Source organism: Camelus bactrianus, chromosome 29 (assembly GCF_048773025.1).
Source record: "Camelus bactrianus isolate YW-2024 breed Bactrian camel chromosome 29, ASM4877302v1, whole genome shotgun sequence".
Taxonomy (NCBI): domain Eukaryota; kingdom Metazoa; phylum Chordata; class Mammalia; order Artiodactyla; family Camelidae; genus Camelus; species Camelus bactrianus.
In genome coordinates, this window is record NC_133567.1 from 18339186 (window position 1) to 18362489 (window position 23304).

A 23304-nucleotide genomic window follows, 5' to 3' on the forward strand; every position below is an offset into this window, starting at 1 on the left:
ATCTCATCTAGTCTATTTGAGCATTCATATAAATTTCAGAATTAACCATTCTGCAGGATCTCTGTTAAGTATTTTTTGTTTCATAATTATATTGAACATATAAATAAAGTTGGGGAAATATACATCATTATGATGAATCTTTCTATCCATAAACAAAATGTATCTCTCCATTTACTCAAGACTTATTTAATTTCTTTCAATAACGTTGTGTTATTTTCTCCATAAATGTTCTGCACATCATTATTTAGATTTATTCCTAGGTAACTTCTCTTTTCTATTTTAAATGACTTTTAAGCTCTCTCTTTGTTGCTGTTCTATAGAAATACAATAGGTATTTGCATCCTGAACCTCTCTCTAACCACCTTGCTAAGATTGCTTACTAATAAGAGAGAATTTTCCTGGCAAAGAGGAATAAATGTAATTTTTTTAAATTTATGGGTCAGCTCTGGCCAATAGAACTTTCTGTGGTAATGGAAATGTTTTTAGTGCTGTCCCATACTATAGCCATTAGTCACCTGTTTTTTAAAAAACTTTAATGTAAATTAAAATCAGTAAAATTAAAATTTCAGTTCCTTAGTCAAATTAGCCAACATTTCAAGTATTCAATAGCCATATGAGGCTAATGGATACTATGCTGGACATTGTTCTCTTCTTCCTATAAGCTGTGATTGGAAGAAGAAGCCCTTATTACCCTACCTTATCTGGTCTTTATTGTAATTGGATGTCAATCTGTATCAGTCTTCATATTCAAAATTCACCTTCAAAATTATATACTATTCCCATGATAGTTGTCTTTATTTCATTTAGCTAGTGTCACGACCTTATAAATGCAGTTTTTATTATTTTCTCCTAAAATCTCATATTTATCCATGTGGAAATTTAATTTCTATTTATTTAGAAAATTATGTTTAAAATATTATAATACTCAAAAACCTATAGAGGTTTTGAAATCTATTAAAAAATCTATAAATCATTCAAGTATTTCACCTTTTTCCCTGATCTGGTATTAAGCTGTAATCCTTCACATACAGCATACTGTAGCTGAAATTGACACAAAGACAAAATATATCTCTAAATATTGTGTACTTGTTTTTTAACTGAATACTTTTATTGCAAATTGTGCTGTACCTAAATTGTTGATTCCCTTTTCACAACTTTTCTGTTCCCCATGTTATTGAAATCAATCACTCATGATAGAAAATTATTCCCTTTTCTGTTTGCTAAAGCTCTTTTTAAAATATCAAGTTTCAAATTATCATTTATTCAGGAACCTTTGGAAAATGAGCTTCATAATTTCCAGCATTAATGTTTTGTTTCATTGGCTATCAGGACGCCATTATTCTACTCAGATTTCTCCCTTCCTCACTTGCAATTCCTTGTCAGCATACTTTGGTGATGCCTCCCATTCCTCAACATCTGTTAGAATGCCCTAATGTTCATTCCTGGCTCTCTTCACTCTCCGTCAATCCTAACTACTCATGAGTTTTAATCTAGTCCCATTACTTTAACGGGCAGATGACTCCGACTTTCAAATTCATACTTCTTACCCTAACCACTCACCCAGACTCCTAATTCCAATTTCCCACTAAATATCTCCACTCTATGCATAATAGACATTTCAGACTCAGCAAATAGAAGAAAGTACTTTGCTTTGATCCACCCTTGCACTCTAGTTTTTCCTGACTCCATAACTCATCCAGATGTTCAGGTCAAAAATGTTGGATTCATCCTTAAAGTCTACTTTCCTAAAATTCCTACATCCAGTCCATCAGAAATTCTTGCTAGCTGTAACTTGAAAATACATTCTGAATCCATCTACCTCTCGCTATTCGCCTTACTCCAAGCCAACATTGTTTGCCTCATCTAATGCAATAGGCAGCCCCTTCCACAACCTCCCTGCTTCCTCTCTTGCCCTGGTCCTTACCGTCTATAACCAGTACAATAACCAGAATAATCTAGAAAACACATAAATCAGATCATATTATTTCTCAAAACCTATTCTCATCACTCTGAGAATAAAAATTAAACTCTTTTACGTGTCCTACATCCTCTTATTCAAAGTTTCTCCTGCCTTACTTTTGAAACACACTATTCTCTTACACACTCACATCCAGATTTTCTTCCACAAAGGCTTTCCCAACATCCCAGAGCCTTTGCACTTGCTATTCCCTAAAACCTGAAAGATTTAAAAAATCTGTAAGATTCCTCCAAATGAGATCTTAGAAGTCATTTACATTTCATTTTGTAGAAACATTTGGTAGAAGACATTTTGCAAAAGATAGATACATTTTACTTCTGAGACTATTCATACTTTCCAAGTTAGTTAAATAACAAATATAAATTGATAAAGCTAAAACAAAAGAATTGTATTTGGTGAGATCTACGTGTTTTAAATGTTGAACTTTGAGGACTTGTAGACATGTGAGCTACACCATGGTTTCAATATTTAACGCATGAGAATCAGCTGAGGTGTTTTCCAAATACCCATTATCTCTTACAGAGGTTCTGAGTAGGTAATCAGGGCAGGGCCCATGGACCTGAATTTTAATAAGTACCACAGTTGATTCTGTTGCAAATGGTTTGCAGACAGCCCTTTGAGAGATACCAGGCTGGTGTATTTGCTCAGATACAAGGAGACCAGATATGATTACCAATCATCATGCAACTCACTAATGAGATGCAACCAAGGAACAATAGATGGCTTCAAACCTAAGTGACAAAAGGGGAAAAGGGTCCAATTAGGACCAGCATGGATGCTATCCCAAGCACTCTTGGCTAGTAGTTTTACAAATCTATTCACATAAATGGACTGATAGCTGACAGCCAAATGGCACTACATTTTTTTTTTAAGTTTCTGGATATTAAAATAAATAGATAAGCATCATAAATTTCATTACATATATTCTGTTGCTGTAAAATTATGTGTACATGTGTCATAGATATAGGGCATATAGATATGTAAATAGATGTAGTCTAAGTTCAGTTCTTCAGCTTATAATTCATAAAATCTTTATAACTTTCAAAATGAGGGACCTTTTCAAATATTATTTAGAAAAAAAAGATACCTGTTTATCTGTTCATCCCTTCCCACCTCTCTTTCCTCATCCCCTTTCTTGTCCCTTCCTTTCTTGAACAATTTAGTCCATTAGGTGAGGTAAATAACCTTTGTTGTCATAGGGAAGGTGGGCATGCAGGGAACCACAATGGCTTGGCATTGGGCTGCAGAGCCTAAGAAAGGGGAGAGGATGTCTATATAGGGGAGCCTAGGGTGGGCTGTCAAAGTCTTATTGGTGTGAAAAGGGCATCCACATGAGGAAGTGGCCACAGCAACCACTCTGTACAGATAGTCATATCCTGTGCTGGATAGAGAAAATGTATGGGATGGGAGGGTGGCAGCTACAAGTATTTGATTAAATACAGGAAGACTGATCAAATAAGTAAGGATATGGTAATCAGCGTTTTCCAGGATCTAGGGAGGAAGTTAAAATATAACATGGGCAAAACTAGAATGAACTCTTTGGTGTTGAAAGGGAATGGAGGATATTAATGTGAACTCATGATTTTTAATATATAGACATTATAGAAACAGAGACATAATGTTTATGTTAGTATGAGTATATAAATATAGATGAATATGGTTTTCATATGTGTGTGTGTATATACATATACATATACATATACATATACATATACATATACATATACATATACATAAATCCCATAGCTCTGCCTATTGAGAGTACCTGGGACTGCTACTTCCTAATAGCAATGAACACACTTAGTGTCCATATCTTGGTTTCTAAATACAATTCTTCAATTGAAGGAACTAGAGCTCTTTGAAGAAGTGGCTGATTCCAGAGCTACTGTAGGGAAAGTATAAGGTAATCCTAGAACATATGATTCTTTCAAGAAGTCAGGAAGGTATCAAAGAATAATGGGTAAATATCAAAGGATATATCAGCCAGATTGAAGGGGTTTCCACTGGTCAAGTCTTGGACAATCTAAGCCTCAAAATAAATAATGGTAGAAACTGATTATAGTCCATTGACTAAAATAGGAGTCTGTGAGTTCATACTGAAATCAATAATTTAATTGAATAAATGATAAGTTTTATAAGAAACAGGACATTTAAATAATTACAAACTGCCCTACTGTAAAAATTTTTAATAATGAAGGAGAAAAAATAACTTTACAGTGGAGAAGATTGGACAATACCCCTTAATCAAATGAGTAAAATATTATTCCAGTAAGGTTACAAGTTAAAAGTTTACAAAAATTGTTTGATAGGAGGAGTGAGAACAGAGGTTCAATATTGCATTATTCCTGCCAACTACACATACCCTGAATCTAATCATGAGACAAATACAGACAGCTAAATCCTACAAAATAACTGGTCTGTAATCTTTAAATTTTTCAAGTTCATGAAATTCAAGGGTAGTCTGCAAAAAATTTTCAGATTAAAAAACTAAATAGACAGGACAACTAAATGCAATATGCGATTCTGGGCTGAACCTTTTATTATGTAGGACATGATTGGGAGAATTGACAAACTTGAAGGGGATCTGAGGATTAGATAGCACTGAAGTTATGTACCAGTGTTAATTTCCTGATTTTTATTATTATACTTGGGTATATGTTTATAAGGACTACTAGAGAATCGGGGGGAGACTTTGCATTGTGTTGGCAACTTACTCTCAGATGGTTTGGGAAATAAATTATTTTTATTGTCATTTCAAATTTTCTGTAATTTTCAAGATTGTTAAAAATATATATATATAAAGAAAAAAGAAAAGATTCCTGAGTCAGGTAATCTTCCTTTTCCTGGCAACTGGCAGTTAAAAACCCCAGTTTACAATGGTAGCCAACAGTAGTTAGCTTCTCAGTCTATTTGTGCTAATTTCTGCTACGAACACCATAACATCTTATTTTGCACTTGAGGGGTTTTGTTTGTTTGTTTTTTCCTAATTATGCTTTTGTTTTTCATTCCATCAAATGTCTATGAACTTGGTAAATTCATCTGTATTAAAATAAAATCAGTAAGATTCATAAGAATAAAAATAAGTTCTTGGAGAAATTTATAAATTTCTACCTGCATTCAAATTGGAGTAAGTCGGTACAAAATTTATAAGGAAAAAAACTAAGGAACACTCACACTCAGAAACTCAAAATGGTTGCACATGTTTATCCTGTAAGAGGTTTATGATGAAACAGTAAGATGAAGACTTTATATCCAAACTTAAATGCAACCTTTTCAATCACATTTCATGGCAGGCCATGTATCAACTGGTCAATTCAGTAAGTAAATTAAAACAATTCTTGTTTTCAATAATTTCTTAGGCCAACGCTTAGAATAGTGAAAACCTTATCTTTAACTCCAAGAAAACTGGGCAGTTATTAGTTAAAGCAAGTGTGTTGTCCTACAGACCTACACCTGGTTATAAATAGCAGTTAAGACTTGAGAACACCCCTGGACACTGAGTGGAATTTCTAAATATAGCTTCCCCTTTCTCTAAAGGTGTTTTACAAGAATGCTATGTTTTGTGAAATGTGGCCTTTTTATAAAGAGTACACAGTCATAATAAAAGTTAGTGACTTTTAGACCTAGAAAAGATTTAGCCTGGGAACCCACATTTTAGAGGCATGTAAACTTAAACCCAATGAAATTAAACATTTTGCCCAGCATCAGATGCCAAACAAGTAATAATGACGGCATGCAAACCTCTGTCTTCTAAACCCGTTAAAGGCAGCATATTTTTCACTGCTTAGTTTTCACTGCTGTTAACACCACATTCCTTCTGTACCTTATTCCTCTTGTTTTCTTAAGAGGAGTGATAACATTATCTGCAAATTTTAGCTATAACTATTTTTCAAAAATTTTGCTGTTTTGTAACTCATTTTTGAAAAATGTCATTTCTATGTTAAAAATGCATAAGGGCATTTTCCTTCCTTCTTGAAACACCTCTGCCTGTATTTATTATCTTTTATTGTCGAACTACTGCATAGTAGTAAGTACGGAAACACCTCTAGTAGAGGAGATAAGTGTCAGAGGCAACACGGTGTGGGGGTGGGTTAGGGTTGACATACTTTAAAGGGAGATAGGGAAAGAGAGGAAAAGAATAGAAATTTTATTAGTTTGAAAAAAATATAATGGCAAGTTAGACAATGTTTGGCTAAACTTAATACGATACAATTCCTTAATTTAAATTCCAGGTTAACTTCTGTTGTTTGCATTGCCACAGATGAGGGAGTAAACAAAGCAAAAAGATTTTTGTGTACCACCATTTTGTATTAATTTCCTAAAAGTTTCTACAAAACTTTTTAAAATAAATTAAAAAGCAAAAGTCTTGTCTTTAACTTATTTCCCTTCTTGATTGCACTTTAATAAGTTGGTAAATGGCATTTAAGCTCAATAGTTATGATAAATTCTGCCCCACAATTTTTAAAGGCACTAAGAATTGTGTGTATGTGTGTGTGTGCACATTTGCTATCAACTAGTGTGTTGCCTCTGCAACGAGTAAGATAAAGTTCTTGATCAAAAAATTATTACCATCTAGACAAAAATCAGACAGGATAGTGGGGCCAGCCGTTGGTAAGTTTAAAAGTCACCCTGGGAGGTATCTCTTTAGATAAAGCACTTAGATGGAAGTATAACCAAGCATGGGTCTAAAAATTTCATATCTGAGACCTGTTTTATTTAGAGTTCTTTGGCAAGTGCTTGCTCTGTGTGTTTTTATAGTCTTTGGTTGTGCTATAAAAATATCAAAAGTGTGAATTAATGAAGTGATATGCAAAAATGAAATCCTGTAAGATAGAATAAGCATGAAGTCTTCTAATTATCACTCAGATAAGTCTGGTTGACACAAACTTCAGCATTAGATAAAGACCTTAGTAGTTCATAATGCTAAAATTAAAATCTTCTAGTTATGTCAGTGCGAAAGAAATCCTAATTTGTACCACAAGGTAATGAATTCAATAATTTTCATTTGTTAAGTATCTCCTTAGGATCCTACTCCGCGTATATAACACTGTTCCAAAATTTGGAGGGCAAAGAAGAAAAATAGGAACTCTCCACCCTCAAGTAGTTTATACTGCTCCCAGTGAAATTTCTCTACTTTGAGATCTTTTAATTTCTCAGTTCACTGTAAGATCTTCATCAGATGAGATGTTTTTCACTTGTTAAAACCAATGCTTAGCAAGTTAAATAGTTTTTTGAATGTTCCTGATAATGAAATAGAATCATAATGGTACTTTCCAATACTGATAATAGAGTTGGTAGAAGAAATGCTCAAGATTGATAGTAAAGGGAATTTGATAATCTACAAAATGTCATGAGATTTTCCAGATAACAACTTGTCTCCTGGAGAAAAGTGCACTTATTATTTATCTTCCCAGCTCATAAAAATTGTCTTATTTTATTCATATAGTGATTTTACCACATCTTTTAATTCATATTTTAAGATATTTTGTTCAGTGGATTATCTCATTTTGAAAGTATTGATTTATATATCCATTATATATTATGTAAATACTAATATATATTTCTCAATGGATAGATTATTTCTTTCTCAATTACATAAATTTGTCTAATTCATATTGCTATTCTTCAGTATTTCCTTTTCTCTGTGGAGCCCATCCCACTGGCTTGAAAAAGCCTGAAAAATCTGAAAGTCCCACTTAAAGTATATGTATGGAAAATCGTTAAAATAACATATAAAGAAGGTAAAAAAGATTATTAAACATTGTGCTGAAGATTGTTCCACTAATAAAGAGAGTAATTAATAATTCTCATATTCAGACATAATAAAAATGAAAACTATCAATTGTAATACTTAGAAATGACATTTTCAATAAAGGGAAATATTCAATACTGTATAGGAAACTAGTATCTGCAAAGCAGATAAATTGGCAATGATTATACATATATTTAAAATATGTTGAAACATAGTTATAGAAAGTTTTTCTTTTTTGGCTGAAAAGAGGCATATTGAAGTGTTTAAGCGCTACTTCAACTGGAATAGATATTTAGATACTATGCAGAAAATACATGATTGCAGAAGAGCAGATAATAGCATGTGTATAAATGTAGGTGTTTTTAATTAATGTATGTTCATTCATTCAGAAAAGAAAAGAATGCCAAATTTACTTTAAATGCAGCATTGTGAGGCGTTAAAATTCCATTCTTAGACATTTGCTGCTGTTGCCTTCCCTTAAGCATTCGCCAAAGAGTACCATCCTGTCATTCATTCAAGTTAGAAATCTAGACGCAATCACAGAATTCTCATGTCAGGGTCCTCTGCCTTCATGCTCCCCACTCAGTAAGTCACAAATACCTGGCTCTCCTATACCAGAAACTCTCCAATGTAGGCCTGCTCTGTCACTCTCCAAGCCCAGCATCACTGTCTCAGCCTCCTGTTGAAGTCACTTCTAGTTCATTGTGAGCAGGGCCATTTGTAAACCTTCCTCAGTACTAGGCAATTGCACTTTTGGAAGCTTCAACCTAAATGTTATCAAATGCATTAAAATGTACCCAAATCACAAATTCAATATAATTTACAGATAACTAACTCTATGGAAGCTGAGTAACATTGCAGCTGGTGACTGGTACTAATGCTGATGTTGAAAATATAAACAAGTTTTTGTCTCAGTTTTGCAATTTTTTTTCATATTTTGGAACCATTTTTTCAGGTGTCAAACAATTTTCTAAGTCTTTGTCAAACTCCTAGTCCCTAATGAGTGTGCTTTTACAGTCACAAGGCTGAACAGCACAGACAGGAAGATGTCTGAAGATGGAGACCATTACATGGATGAGTAAACCAGATATGTTGGAATGCACAGTGTTTGTAGAAAAAAAATATAGAAATACAGAAATCAAGGAAGAAATAGCAGTTTCAATTAATATGATGTATATCAGATGATAACATTAAAAAGCCAAATTCTTTTGGGATGTCAATTTAATATCACCTTAAACAGTAATGTCTCAACACAGCATGTGAACTGCTTACGTGCTTAAAAAGAAATATTGATGCAAACTGTCAACAAAAAATGAAGCTTAATATGCTCCAAAATGAATGTTGGAATGTGGCAACTGGTTTTATAAGTGGTTAAATCACCTATCAGTTTCATGACAATGTTTCTAAACCTTTATTATTTTATCTTTAATACTAAGATAGTGAGAATACCTATTTGATAGATGTGTTCATAAATTTAAATTACATAATTAACATAAACTTATTGTATCTGGCAAATACTTAATATTTTTGTTACTATTATTGAAAGAAGCACTAATAATAGCTATTTCATTATTATGATCATTGTTACAACTTGGAACAGACCAGAAAATACTACTACTGAGCTTGATTTGACTTTTCATTTTGATTTTAATGATGGAAAAGTTAATGAGTTATTTGGAGCAGATATGTGTCAATGTTCTAACATCCTTTCAAAAGCTAAGTATTTATTTGATGTAGGAAAAATAATCTTAGTTTAATGAGAAGGTAAAGATTTTAAAAATATCTTTCCTCCTTGGACTCATACAGAGCCTGAAAAGGAGATTAAAAAAAAAAAAAAAAAAAAAAGCTTTAGAAAGCATTATATAATAAAGAACAGCACCAGCCCCAGGCTCTTAATTTTTTTTTTGTTATTTTGTGATTTTGATGTGAATAACCCCAGATCCCCATTCTGACATCAGCACTACCACTTACTGTGTAAGACATGGTCAAGTCGATTAACCTCTCTCTGCTTTAGTTTCTTCATCTGTAATATGCAAGTCTTATTACTTGTCACTTGCCAACCAGCAGTACTTCTTCAGCTAATTGACTGTCTCAGCAGGGATATTGCAAAGATTAGCTGATAAATGATTTATAAAACCTTTGAAATATTAAAGGATATAAAAAACCTTAACAAGAGAAGGACAGAACAAATCATTCCATGCATTAATTTGCTACTTTAGTCATATATATTTTATTAAAAAACTTAGGTAGCCCTCAACAAAGTGAACATCAGATAGATTAGTTGGAAATTTTAAAGGGCTGTCTATTGCTGTTATTTTTTTTAAAATCTTCTGTCATAATTAAGAAGATACAAAAGAGAAAGTGTATTAGAGGAAATGATTATAGTTTATCTCCTTAAATTGATGAAAAGTATTATGAGAGAGGAAAATAAACTGAATAAGAATAAAGAAACATGTTTTCGGAGCCTAGTTTTACTATTGATAATGGTATAACCGTGGCAAATTAACTTTAACAATAAGGATCTTGAGTAAGATAATTAAAAACAAATCTACAATATATTTTTTGCAGATGTAAGAACAACATACAAAATCTTGTGCCAAGCATTCTGGGGGTCTCAAAAAATCAAAGACCCAGATCTTAAGGAAAATATATTGTAGGAAGAAGAGTAACATGGAAATAATTAATTCTTGCATAGTGCCAAATTAAATAAATACTATAATAAAATTATTCATCATACCTTGGGCTGGGGAGGGAATTTGGCTAATAAACTGGGCTTGAAAGATGAGAAGGATTTTGTTGTCACTGGGAGAGAAGGGCACTCCAGGTTGAGAAAAACAGCATGAGAAACAAGTAAGAGAACACCAGAGGTATTGCAAGTGCTTGTTGAGATCACATCTTAGTGTGCACGGGAGAGATGGTATAGGGAAAGAAGCTAGTAAATAAAGTTGGCTTCTAATTCTAGAAGGCCATGCAAAAAAGTTAAACTGTGTTCTGTGGGTTCCCAGGAGCCACTGAAAATTTTTGAGTACCTTAATGTTTTATAAAGGTAATTCTGGGGATAGTATAAAGTGTAAGTTGGAGAAGAATAAGTTTAGATTAAGTAAATAGTTAGCCTATAATTACAATACTCAAAAAAGAGATGATGAATGGAGTGACCAAAGAAAGAATGGAAATGAAGAATCCTGAAGAAACATTGGGTGGATAGAATTAAAACAATGAGGTTTGAGAATTGATTGGATGTGAAGAACTAGTGAGGTGGAATAACTGAACACAATTTCTAAGATTCCTATCATAGATGCCTAAGAAAGTAGTGGTAATCTACACTAAAATAATGAGGAAAATGAATAGCTCTGGGGGTAGAGGTGGAGATGCAGCAGAGATTACATTTGAACTTACTGAATTTGAGTTTTTAAGGACAACCATGGTGGAGTAACCAATAGGCAGTAAAAATTTTCAAGCTATGCTTCAGAAAAATATCAGCACCCCAAATTATAGATTTGATAGTCTTCTATACCCAGATGGAAATTAAGACAATTGGGGTAAATATTACTTAATAGGTAAGCGAGGGAAAGAGCAAGAAGAAATACAAGAAGATGACTATGAGGGTACCAAGAGTAGATGGTAGCCAAGGGAGAAAAAATGTTTCAAGAAGAGAGGAATAACAATGTAAAATGTTATAGACAATTATTGTGAAAACTCTATTGATTTGTGATTAATCTGTAATGGTTGTTCTCTGAGAAAACAATTCTGATAAATTGATAGATATGTAAGTTGAACTGCAAAATTAAAAATAAAGCAATGTAGAGGAAGTGGGAAAATTAGTACCTACCTCTTTTTCTGTAAGTTTGGGAGTAAATGAAAGTAAAAGGTGAGTGTCATAAAGAACATAGAGTTAAAAGCTGAAAAGTATATTTTACAACAAGGGAAAATGTAAACAATTTTACAGGCATTGGTGAAGCAAGGAAAAGAAGAGACTCCAGAAGCACAAGGCAGAGTTGAAGAAACAATAACAGGAGAGAAGACAGAAACAAGAACACTAGTCAGGTATTAACGTTGGCGAAAGGACTCAAAGATATGGACAAATTTGATGTGAGGAAAAAGAAAGAGAAATTAAAGGAATTTATGTAGGAGGACCTCGATCTTCCCATAAAGTCATTAGGCAAGATTTTCTATTGAGTAAGAAAATGAAATATAAATAACACTTAAGAAACACAAAAAATAAAAAAAAAATTACTGTTGTTAGAGACGGTAAAGAAGTCAGCTAGAAATGAGCAAAGGGATTTATGAGTAGCTCTGAGGTCACTTGTTGCCTTAATTAGACAGTGAAAATGTTTCCTCAAGGAAGATGGCCTGTGCTTCTGGCTTTATAACATTTTTAGGCTTAGATTTCTCATTACAAAGATCTGATTTGTTTAGGTTTGTGGAAAGAAAAGAAAAAAGATTTGAATCTGGGCTAAAGGAAGTTTCAGAGAAGAAATTAAGTAATAATACAATTGACTAGGTCATGAATTTATAAAAACAGTATGAAAATGTGCACATGTCAAAACAAGGAAAAAATACGTCTATAAAACCTTGAATGAAGGCGTAAGGATCACAGTTGTCATATCACTGGGGATCAGAGATGAACTGACAGAAAAAAGACTGAGCATAGTAACTATTAGTATCAAATGCTGGAACTTTTTGAAATTGAGAATTTTTATTATATACTGAAAATCAGGGAAGAAGTGAAGAACTTGTCCTAACAAAGGTAGATGGGTTATTATTTCTAGTAGTATTAGTCAAAAACTTATTGTGAAAGCCATAAAAAGACTAATTTTTCTCATGTTAGGCAAAATTTATTCTAGCAATGTTTTTGTTCTAAAGAGATCAATGCTTTGGATTTAGAACAAAAAGCGTTTGACTTGACAGAGTTAATGTGTATTGGCATCTTTCTATGATACAACTCAGTATATGAGATTACTTTTTTAAAGTATGCTTTTGATAGGACATTATCCACATTCTTTTAAAGGACAACACAGGTCCCGTTATACCAAATGGTATTCTAGAGCATGCAATGTCATGATCTGGTGCAGGAATTATAATTCTGCCTTAACAGAGGAGACTTTTGTGAAAATCTTCAAATTGTTGCTATTAACAGGATGTGGTTGTTGATTTCTTCTTTGCTGTCACTCACTCCAAAGTGTAACTAAAAGATAGCCCAATTCAAGGAAACAGGGAATTATGGTAGCATCAAGTTCTGGCACCCTGTCCTGAGCTCGGGAGACTTAATTTGAAGCCCTCTGATTTGTGAGATTGAGGTGTTGTTTTAGAAATAAGCTAGACTGATTATAAGCCTGAATTAGATAAATAACTAATATTCTTATACAGGAAAAGAGAAAAAGATAGTACTTAGCATGGAAATAGCTAATATTTTCAGAATATTTTAGTAATCAAAAAACTTTATTGGTTAGGTTTACAAAAGGGTTCCCTTCTGTAACCTGTAATATTTATCAGATAGCTTCCTGTTACTATGCAGATCAACGGTTCTCAAAATTTGGTCCTCTGACTCCTGCATGTCCCCAAAGCCCTTTCAGTCAGTCCCTGAGATACTTTCAGTAGGTTCACAAGTTCAAAATAATTTTCATAATAATATTGATGCCATCTACCTTTTTCACTTGGCTTACATTTGCACTAGTGGTACAAAAGCGCGGTGGGGAATATGGCTGACACCTTAGCATGAACCAAGTCAGCAGCCCCAAACTCTACCAGCAACCCTGGTATTCTTCACCACCACACACTCACAGTTAAAGTTTTTAAAATGCAAAATTTACCTAAGAAAGTACTTGAGGAAGCAGTAAAAAAATATTATTGCCAAGTCTCAACCCTTGAGTAGAGGTCTTTTAATAAGTCTGTGTGATAAAATGGTAAGTCACATGGAGCACTTTTGCCATGTACTGAAGTGCATGGTTGTCTCAAGTAAAGTACTTATGTGACATGGTTGTCTCAAGTAAAGTACTTATGCTTAGGTTGAGAACTGAATTAGCTACTTTTCTCATGAATCACCATTTTTATTTGAAAGAACAACTGACAGGCAAACTGTGGTTTTTCAAACTGAATATTTGGCAGAGGTTTTCTTGAAAATGAACAAAGTGAGCTTGTCACTTCAAGGGAAGCAAAATCCAACTGTCTCTGTTGCCAATGATAAAATCTGAGCTTTCAAACAAAAATTAGAGTTTTGGAAAATGTATTATCTGCCCCGTGAACTTGTCGATTTCCCACTTCTTAAAAACTTTTCTGATGAAATAGGCAGTGTTACTAACAAATGTAATATTGTATAATGAAATATGGTACCATTTGGAAATTTTGCATAACCCAGTGAATCAATATTTTTCCAAATGACTAATGCCTGATATTTTTTAAAATATGCATGGACAAAAGATTCATTTAAAGAGCAAAGTAGACAATAGATTTTAATAAAACATCATGGAAAGCATATTGATATGGTTTTAGATTCCACATTGCAAAAAAAAAAAAAATCCACAACTGTCTGAAAAAGCTATTAAAATTCTCCTCATTTTCCAACTAAAAAATCTGTGTAAAGCCAGATTTTCTTTGTATACTTCAACTAAAACAACATATTGAGACAGATTGAATGCAGAAGCAGATATGAGAAACCAGATGTCTTTTATTAAGCCAGACAGTTGCAAAATTAAGCCAGAGAATTTCAAAATATAAAATAATGCCATTCTTGTCACTATTTTTTGTTTGGCTTTGAAAAATATATTTCATTTCACTAAAAATATATTATTCATGGAAACATGACATGGGCTTATTATTTACAGTTTAAGTGAATTAATAAATATTTAATTTTTTTCCAGTTTAATTTCTCATATGGCAAATATTGGCAGATATAACCACATAAACAAATCTCATTGGGGTTCTCAATAATTTTTGAGAATGTAATGGTCATCTGAAACTGAAATGTTTCAGAAACACTAATGTGGAACAAGCCTTAAGTACATAGTAAACTACTCAAGGGCTCTTAACAAACTTCACATTATTTCATAAAGTAACAATTGAAAAGTCATGTAATTGCATTTGTAATTATGGGACAGGAAGAATTTTCCTTCTCTTTTAAAAGTAATCATACCATTTAGATTAGAGAGAAGACTTCAGTGCCTGCTGATGACATTCTCTCCATTCTTTCTTCCAAGTCTGTGAGTCTCATTTCATGTGTCCCCATTTACAGGAGTAAAATTAGCATGTTATCCAGTCACCATTTGGCTCATGACTCAATGTCACTATAAAAATCATTTAAGCAGCTTCATAGACCCAACTTCTTTTAGGATACATCTATGTGGAACACTTCAATTTGCTTAATATAGGAGACGTAAGTACATACTTTTTCTAGCCTTTTGCAATCTAAATCTATAAATTCTACTAGGGTACAGTCTTCTAATTTATTCTCTCAATATGTGTGTACGATATTTAAAAAGATAAAGGGCATAAACAAAGAAAAGACCAACATGAATTATGAATTTCAGTTTAGAAATCTATTACACAAAGAATTTTTAGAATACCAATATACTGCTTCTGTTGTTAAAGAGGAAGAAAGTGAGACTTTTTTAGGAAGGGAGAAAAGAAAGAACAAGCTTATTTCTTTGTCATGAATTTTCATTGGACTTTTACATACCAGTATTTAGAGAGCTATGCTTTAAAATTTAATCTAGTTTTAAATAGTAAAATACTTAAATAATAAAATGATCTTTCTCCTCTATAATCAGACTTTGGATATTAGTGTAATTGGCTCTTTTGTATAACTGGATACAAAAAAGTATAATATCACATTATGGTGTTTATATCCAATATGACCATTTTGTCATAGCTATAAAATTCTAATTATAGCAACATAACCAGGAAACTTTTGTGAAGAATCAAAGCCCACTTTTGGTAAGTTTTCTAAGTTTTATTCTGATTAGTTTATTTATATAAGCCCAGAAAGTGTGCTAATTTCTACTTTAATTAAACCTCTACCAGCCGCTGACATTTATTAGACTTTTTTGGACTTTGTCATTTTTTGGCAAATACTTGTCAGACATAATCATTTGGCAACAGTTTTCCCAGAATTTCTAAGCAAACTACAAGTCATTATACAGTAATATATTGGTGTAAAACATGTCCACTCTGTGGTTGTCATACCATTGAATTGAAGAGCTGTGTCTAAGTGTTTAGCTGAATGAAAAAAATAACATAGCTGCCATGCATGTAAAAATTACTATTTGGGGGCACCTAATGGAAATTCACTTACGAACTATAATCATGGAGAGAGTGAAAATGATACAGAGTTCATAGCATCTATGTATTTTGTTAAAAATGTAATTATATTCTTCCTTCATCTAAGTATTTACATATGTGCTATTTATCAGCTATTGTTCTTGTCACAGAAAAATAAGTCTATTGTCTGGAGAAAGCAAATGTAATAAAAATGAAGTACTACTTTATAGTACTATTATTATAATACTAATTATAATGACTACCATAACTGAGGGCCTAGTACTTAGTTGCTATGTCATGTTGGAGGTTTAAAATTGGATGCACAGCAATCTAGCAAATTTTATTTCATAAAAGCTTAAGGAGAAAAGGAGTTTCCAGGAATAATTCCATTTCACAATTGTCATTATTGTCTTTCACTCAATTCAGCTGAAAGCTATTCATACACATTTTAAAGGTGAACACACCACACGAATATATCTTTCACAACCCTGTTTCTTCTTCCACATGCTCATTACTTAGGCATACAGTAAGTGAAATTCAAAGTGAGTTGTTGGCTCCCCTCTTACAAGTAGAATTACCACTGTCATCAGGAATGAACATTCCCAGATATACAAATTATAACACAGCACATCTTTTAATTCATATCTTCTCATGGAAAATGTCACCCTTTTTTCTGTCTCACTCTGATATTCTAAATCTCCTTAAAACTATTATCATCAAAGTGAACTAGATGTAAACCCCCACATACACATGTATTATTGTGACAGTTTACCTTTTAAAAAATGATAATGGCAAAAAAACAAGGACTTCATTACAAAATGCAATGTCCTTTATGCAAAACCCACAAACCTGGATTTAAGTCATAGTTTTGTGTGTTATTTAGTAGTCATTTAACATCTCTGAGACTTATTTTCTTCAACTGAAAATGAGGATATTTTTGCCTACTGCATAGCATTGTTATCAGATGAGAAATAATAGCAATTGTGCTGTTTTAAAGCCTATATTTTAAAAAGCCATAAAGAGACTAAGAGTAAAAGGCAATAATGGTGACTGTGAAATAAACTTTTTTCTGCAATCCACCTCCCCTTTTTATCAGATATATTTGCTAGATATAAGAAGGTCAGTGACTGATTCTAAATTCCTACAAAATGTGACCTTATTTCAGATGGTGACCCTAGAAAAAGAACTCTGTAAAGATGCCCAATTCTAAATCTTTAAGGTAACATGGAAACTAAATATTGTTGGTTAATGGTGATGGTGGTGGTGTAGGTAATGAAAATATCGTTATAACTAACAGCAGTTGATTATTCCAAGGTCAAAAACTTTATCCAAACTCGTACCTTACTTGCAGACAGGCAACCTGGTAAAACAGAAAAAGTGGACTGGGACTTTGCGGACCTTCATTCCAAACAATTAACTAGCTATGTGAAGACAGGCAGATCACTTGAACTGTCTAGTCCTCAGATTCTTCGTCTGTAAAAACTTCCAGGTTTTTAGGATTTGGTAATATAGTATAACCAGGGAATAGGGAAGTTCTCTGTGACTACCAGTGAAAGGTGATTAATATATTTCTTCCTCATTGTTCAGTTCTATTCAACAGACTTTTATTTAGCACTGATTATCTGCAAAAGGCTCTACTGGGAATTGTATGTAGTTAAAATATTAATAAAATGCAGTTCCTGTCTTGGCAGAACTTGTGATCTGAGTAGAAGGTAAGGCAACAATAATGCTAGTTAGAATTTTAGCACCCTGTATACAGGTCCGTAAGAATGCTAGCTGAAGAGATAGGGGCAAGAAGACAAAGAGAATATGGCATTTGGCTGAATTTTGAGGACTAAATCCATTTCAACAAGCAGATTTGTCAGGGGAAGGCATTCCAGGTGGAATAGCAGACTTGAACAAATGCACTATCAGAGAAGCTCTAGGAAAATATTGTGCATTTTTCTGCAACATACCAAGTATGAGAGTGAGTGGTTAAAGTTAAAGCAGCAAAAGTGAGTTCCTTCCAGATTGTGGAAGAACTCAGCAATAATCCCGGTAAGGCTTTTTCCCATGTTTTACAGAGAATAAATATGAGGGACATCAAATAAAAAACCGACATGACCTGGCAAATGATTAGACATGGATATCAAGTGAGAGAAATAAGTAAAAATATGCTCCAACATGTCGTATTAATGAGGCCAGTTTTCTCTACTTGTATGTTTTGTTGTTTTCTTATTTTGTTTTACTGAATTTGAAATGCTTGTGCAAAACCAAGTAAAACCTGTTCAGCAGCCAATTGCTCTTGTGTGTGAGGACCTTGGGAGAACAGTCTAAATAAGAGATGGATACTTTTGTATTATCCATAGTGAGCAATTAGAAGCATTGGGATTAGATGTGTTAGTCAAGTCAGGAAGCAAAGAAGGTCAATGACTAATTCTAAATTCCTACAAAATGTGTATTTCAAAAGGTGACCCTAGCAAGAGAAATTTGTGAAGAATACAAAGCTCAGATAGGATAGAGCCAGGATAGTAAAAAGTATCATGAAAGCTAAGAAAGTGACAGCTGTTTTTTTTTTTAAATCAGCATTTACCCACCATGTGTCAAACATTGTGTTATGCTCTTAAAATACATAATCCAAATAAATTCTCATAACCATCTTGAGAACTAAGTATATTTATCACAATTTGTAGATGAAGAACTGAGTACAGAGGAATTAGACAGAGCATAACAAGTAAATGGGAAGTCTAAATTCAAATACATGTAGGTCTGATCTCTATAATTATTCCCCTCTATAACTTGGGAGAGTTTCAAGGAGACTATAGCTAGCAGTGTCATGTATTATAGAGAGTTCAAAGAGGATGGACACTCACAAGAACCTTTAACAATGAGCAGTTACTTAATGTTAATACACATCATTTCAGTGATCTATAAGAAAGTAGTCTCTGTAAAACATACTGTATAAAAGTCAATGGAATTCAAAACTTCTAAAGGTTTGTTCAAGGAAAGTGAGAAAATAAAAGTAGTTGAACCCTTCTGAGATGTTTAATGAAGGAAAGAGATGGTAGTGCAAAGATATATGAAAGTTGAGGAAAGGGTATTTGATTGAATGGTTGGTTCATTTTTTGTTTAGTAAGGGAACACCTGAACATGCTTTTAAACTTAAGAGGAGAAAGAAGACTCAAATTATTAAAGAAAAAAAAAGATGGAGCAAGGTCCTACAGGAGGTGATAAGAAATAGAAGGAATAGCATGGCTTAAAAAGAAAGCAGCTAGATTATCTAGAAATGAAAGAATAGTGATTTATTATTTGAGAAAGGACGAAATTTTAGAGAACTTGCAGCAGATGTCCTATATCTTCTCCAAGAAGGAAGATGCAAAGTATCTCTTAAGGCAGGTGGTGTCTAGTTGTAGGGAATAGAAAGGGTTTGGAACCCTCCCCACAGAGAGAAGCATAAGGAAGAGTCAGCTAGAGGTGAACAAAAGAATTTCTGTACAACTCAGAGTGTATCCTAATAATAGAGTAAAAAATGTTTAGTTGAGCCAATTGGCACAATTTTGTGACTTTTTCTGGTAACACTCAGCCACCCAGTAATGAGATCAGAGAAAGTGCACTGTGCTGTTTTTCCAGGTGAGGCTTAGGCAGGTCAAGGTGACAGTGGAGCAAAGGGACTTCTGGATACTAAGAAGCTACATGAAATGGTGGGCAATTGATCTCAACTGGACCTAGAAGAAACAGAAATTAAAAGGATTAAAGGAATTAAAGATATGACCAGTGGGAAGGACAGATTCATTTCAAGTAAGAGGAAGAGAAAAAGAATAGGTGGTTACAGTCACAGAAGAGAATTCCAAAATTCAAGATTCTAGAAATGAGATTGTTTTGAGTGATCATTGTTTTTACACTTTCACTTAAAGTGCCATTAATGATTATGTCATCCAGCTGTCCCACTTTACTTATTAGAAAATGGAAGACCAGGAGTTCAAGTAATTTTTTCTGGCTGTTATTCCATGACCCAATGGCAGAGCTGGGACTAAACCTAGGATTTTCTGAGGAGTATTTTGAAATTTTAAATAACATGATAACAACCATTAAATCATACACCCATAAAAAAGAATGGTAGATGTAGTCAAGTGAATGGAAACCAATGTTATTCATAATATAGTCACAGTAAATCATGTAGTATTCATATACCTCCTATTTTAAAACTTGTACTATGCTATTCCTCCCTCTTTCCTGTTTTAGTTTCCTCTTAAAGAAGAGAGAAGATAAAAGTTTTCCATGGATTAAATTAACTGCTCTCTTTTCAGTATTCATTGGGAGAAGAATTAAGCCTTAAGGAATGTGCTGCTGACTGCCATCCTAAAGTGCACTGTAAATGGCATCAAGTTATTTCAGAGTGCCAGAGTGCATATCCATAGTGATGTTTGGGTTCCACCCTTTTAGCTTCTTCTTTTATTTCTTATATTTTGAAAAGACTCCTTTCTTTTGATGATTGGTATGGGCTTTTAATCTTAAACTATAGTAAAATGTAATTGGAATGCTTAGGAATAGGAGGAAAGTTATGTTATTTTAAAGTTGTGTTTAAACAAATTAACCCAACAGAAATTCATTATTTCACATCTTATTCATCCCTCTTTTGACATTCAGGGATGACTACACATTTTTAATGTAGAAAAAGAAATTAAAGATTTACATTTGGTGGTCTTTTGTTACTACATATACCTCATATTTTATATCAAAAACATTTTCTTCAAGTCTTTAAGTGTGTGTGTTACCAAGTTTGTTTGGGAAAACTAACTTTCATGGAGTCCTTTGTAAATCTGAAGATTTTATTTCAAAGATTCTGTCAAGAATATTCTTCTTCTCAAGCAATGACTTGCTAAAGGGGCAACAAGGGAGCTGTCCTCCTGGACTGGGAGCAGTATTTGATTACTGACATTGTTTAGAATTGCTGGCATGGTGATAATAAAGCATAAACTGGATTTTGGTCAGTTTCATTACTGTTTTTAGACTCTGCAAACAATGCACTTGGGTACTGCTTACCTCTAGGATGGACCACTTCCACTTCACCCCTCATTACCTTGGTGATCTCAAGATAAAGAACTGATTTCAAGTTCTCCTCTCCAGAGAAGACTGATTACAATGTTATTAGAGAATGAGAACTTTATGATCTAAATGAGGTCTCCACAAACTATGGCATGCAGGCCAAATCTGTCCCTATACCTATTTTTATAAATACAGTTTATTACATTTATTTAATATATTGACTCCTTTTGTGCTAAAGCACAGAGATGAATAGTTGGCTAAAGACTACATAGCCCTCAAAGTGTAAAATATTTACTATCAGGCCATTTACAGAAAATATTCCCTGATGCTTGATTAAGAATCAAAGCATTACTTGCTTTGTGGACAATTATTTCACATTCATATTGCAGGCTAGTCATATAACAACAACAATCCCTCCACACATTTTTATAAAATGTTTCTCACTGCCTCTTTGATCAGGTCTTTACTCAAAATTAGCTGTCCAAAATGATTTGACCTTTATGGAATAATCTTTGTTAAATGTTTACCATTGACCGACATTATATTTACTTATTAATTTTTCTCTGTTTTGTAGCCCCTGCTATGTGGATATTTGTTAGCAATGACTGATGTGGAAACTACATATGCAGATTTTATTGCTTCAGGAAGAACAGGTAGAAGAAATGCAATACATGATATCCTGGTTTCCTCTGCAAGTGGCAACAGCAATGAATTAGCCTTGAAATTAGCAGGTCTTGATATCAACAAGACAGGTGAGTCGTTTGACACCCATCTCTCTATGCACATGGAATGACCTACAGCATTTCACTAATTAGGATTAAGGGATGAAAAAACACCTTTGAAAGTAACCTAATAGAAAAAGTTATAAACAATCAAAAGCAAGATGAAAGTCACGGACTAATCTCTTAATCACTCCCTCTGTTTTCAGTGACTTCTCTTTACAGGGTTTCCCACACAAATGCAGAGTCCTTAATCTGATTTCTCTAATGTAATCAATACAACACATTTTTTTTTTATCCTAATCTCTATAAAAGCTCTGAAATTTCTTATGTAGAATATTTAACAAAGCTGGAGTTCCGACTTTTGACAATATTGGCCACCTGTAACATTTAATAGCACTAGATGTTTAACAAGATTCACAGATGAGTCTGACGAGTCTCAATTCTAAGAACTACTTCAGCAGAAAAGGGTTTCCAGGACCAATTTTATTGAGAATGGGAGTACAGTAGTCCATTACATGAGTAAGCCTTAGGTAAAAAGTTCTTTTAGTTTTCCTTTCACGATAGACTGTTTGAAAAATTAGTCTTATTATTGGGCTTTGAACTCTTGCCCACCAAGTCTAACTTTACCAATGAAAAAGTGAAACAGGTTTGACATGTCAAAGTACTTCTGAGTATTTGAATGAATCCCATGGTAATTCTTCCATCCATAGCTTTTGCAAGTATCAAAGCTGAATGTATTTCCCTGAGAAAAACTTGTGCAAAAATAATCTTTAAAAGTGAAAAAAAATGTAGTTCATGATTAAGAAACCACACATGAAAATCACTTAGTTTCTGACTCATGGAAACCACTCAATACTTCTTTGCTATTAGAATTTTTATGGCAAAGCCTTCCAGTTATTGGAAAGTTGAGTCAGAGTTTATATGTGTTAATGAAATAGCTCAGCAACATCACCTTGAAATACCTAGGGATAGAACTTTATACAGTGACTACAGGTCAGCAAGTCATAGATCAGTCCTTTCAAATTCAGGTCGAAAATAAAACTTTTACAGTCACTACCATGGAACATATAGACTGATGTATGGTTTAGATTTCATTGTTTCTCTATTACTACCGGACTTAACTTTTCAAAATAGATCTGAGAAAGGCTACAGGAAATTACTCCAATTTGGTGATATAAGTTGAGTAAATATATTTTTTCTGTAATCTTTGAGAATTTGCCAATCTTTTTCATACATTTGTATTTTTATTTTTATATGAATATTCTATTTTAAATAATCTGCATTGATATTGGCCACCCTTAATTTTAGGACTTTTTTTATAGTGTAGTTTAATTTCTTCTTTTTTTGTTTTCACTGAAGTTGAGACCCAATAAGCTCCAAGCCCTTTCTTATACAAGAGATTATATTATATTATTATGTTATAATTTAAATAAGTTGATATTTGATACCAATAAAATGCATTTTATATTTTACATTAATGTTATAATTAAATAATTTAAATAATTTAAATAATTCAGATATCTTTATGCCTCCAAATGTATTATTTTCTAAACATTTCTACATGTTAATTGCAA

The 23304-nt window shown here is 33.1% G+C and overlaps 1 protein-coding gene and 1 long non-coding RNA gene across 5 annotated transcripts in view; one reads left to right on the top strand and one right to left on the bottom strand.

The window, feature by feature from the left end:
* LOC123615784 (uncharacterized) overlaps positions 1–23304 on the bottom strand; it is a 185199-nt gene that overhangs the window by 121320 nt on the left and 40575 nt on the right. The window lies entirely within an intron of this gene.
* Positions 1–23304, top strand: part of PKIA (cAMP-dependent protein kinase inhibitor alpha) — a 90438-nt gene that overhangs the window by 62071 nt on the left and 5063 nt on the right. Inside the window, exons 1-3 of one of the 3 annotated variants that reach the window (XM_074355136.1) lie at positions 15026–15099; positions 15615–15659; positions 21583–21760. In XM_074355136.1, the coding sequence (XP_074211237.1) occupies positions 21610–21760 (151 nt within the window). In that variant the 5' untranslated portion in view covers positions 15026–15099; positions 15615–15659; positions 21583–21609. Of the gene's footprint in view, positions 1–14947; positions 15100–15614; positions 15660–21582; positions 21761–23304 lie in introns of those variants that run through there. The other 2 variants (XM_045514073.2, XM_074355135.1) reach the window with 2 other exon arrangements.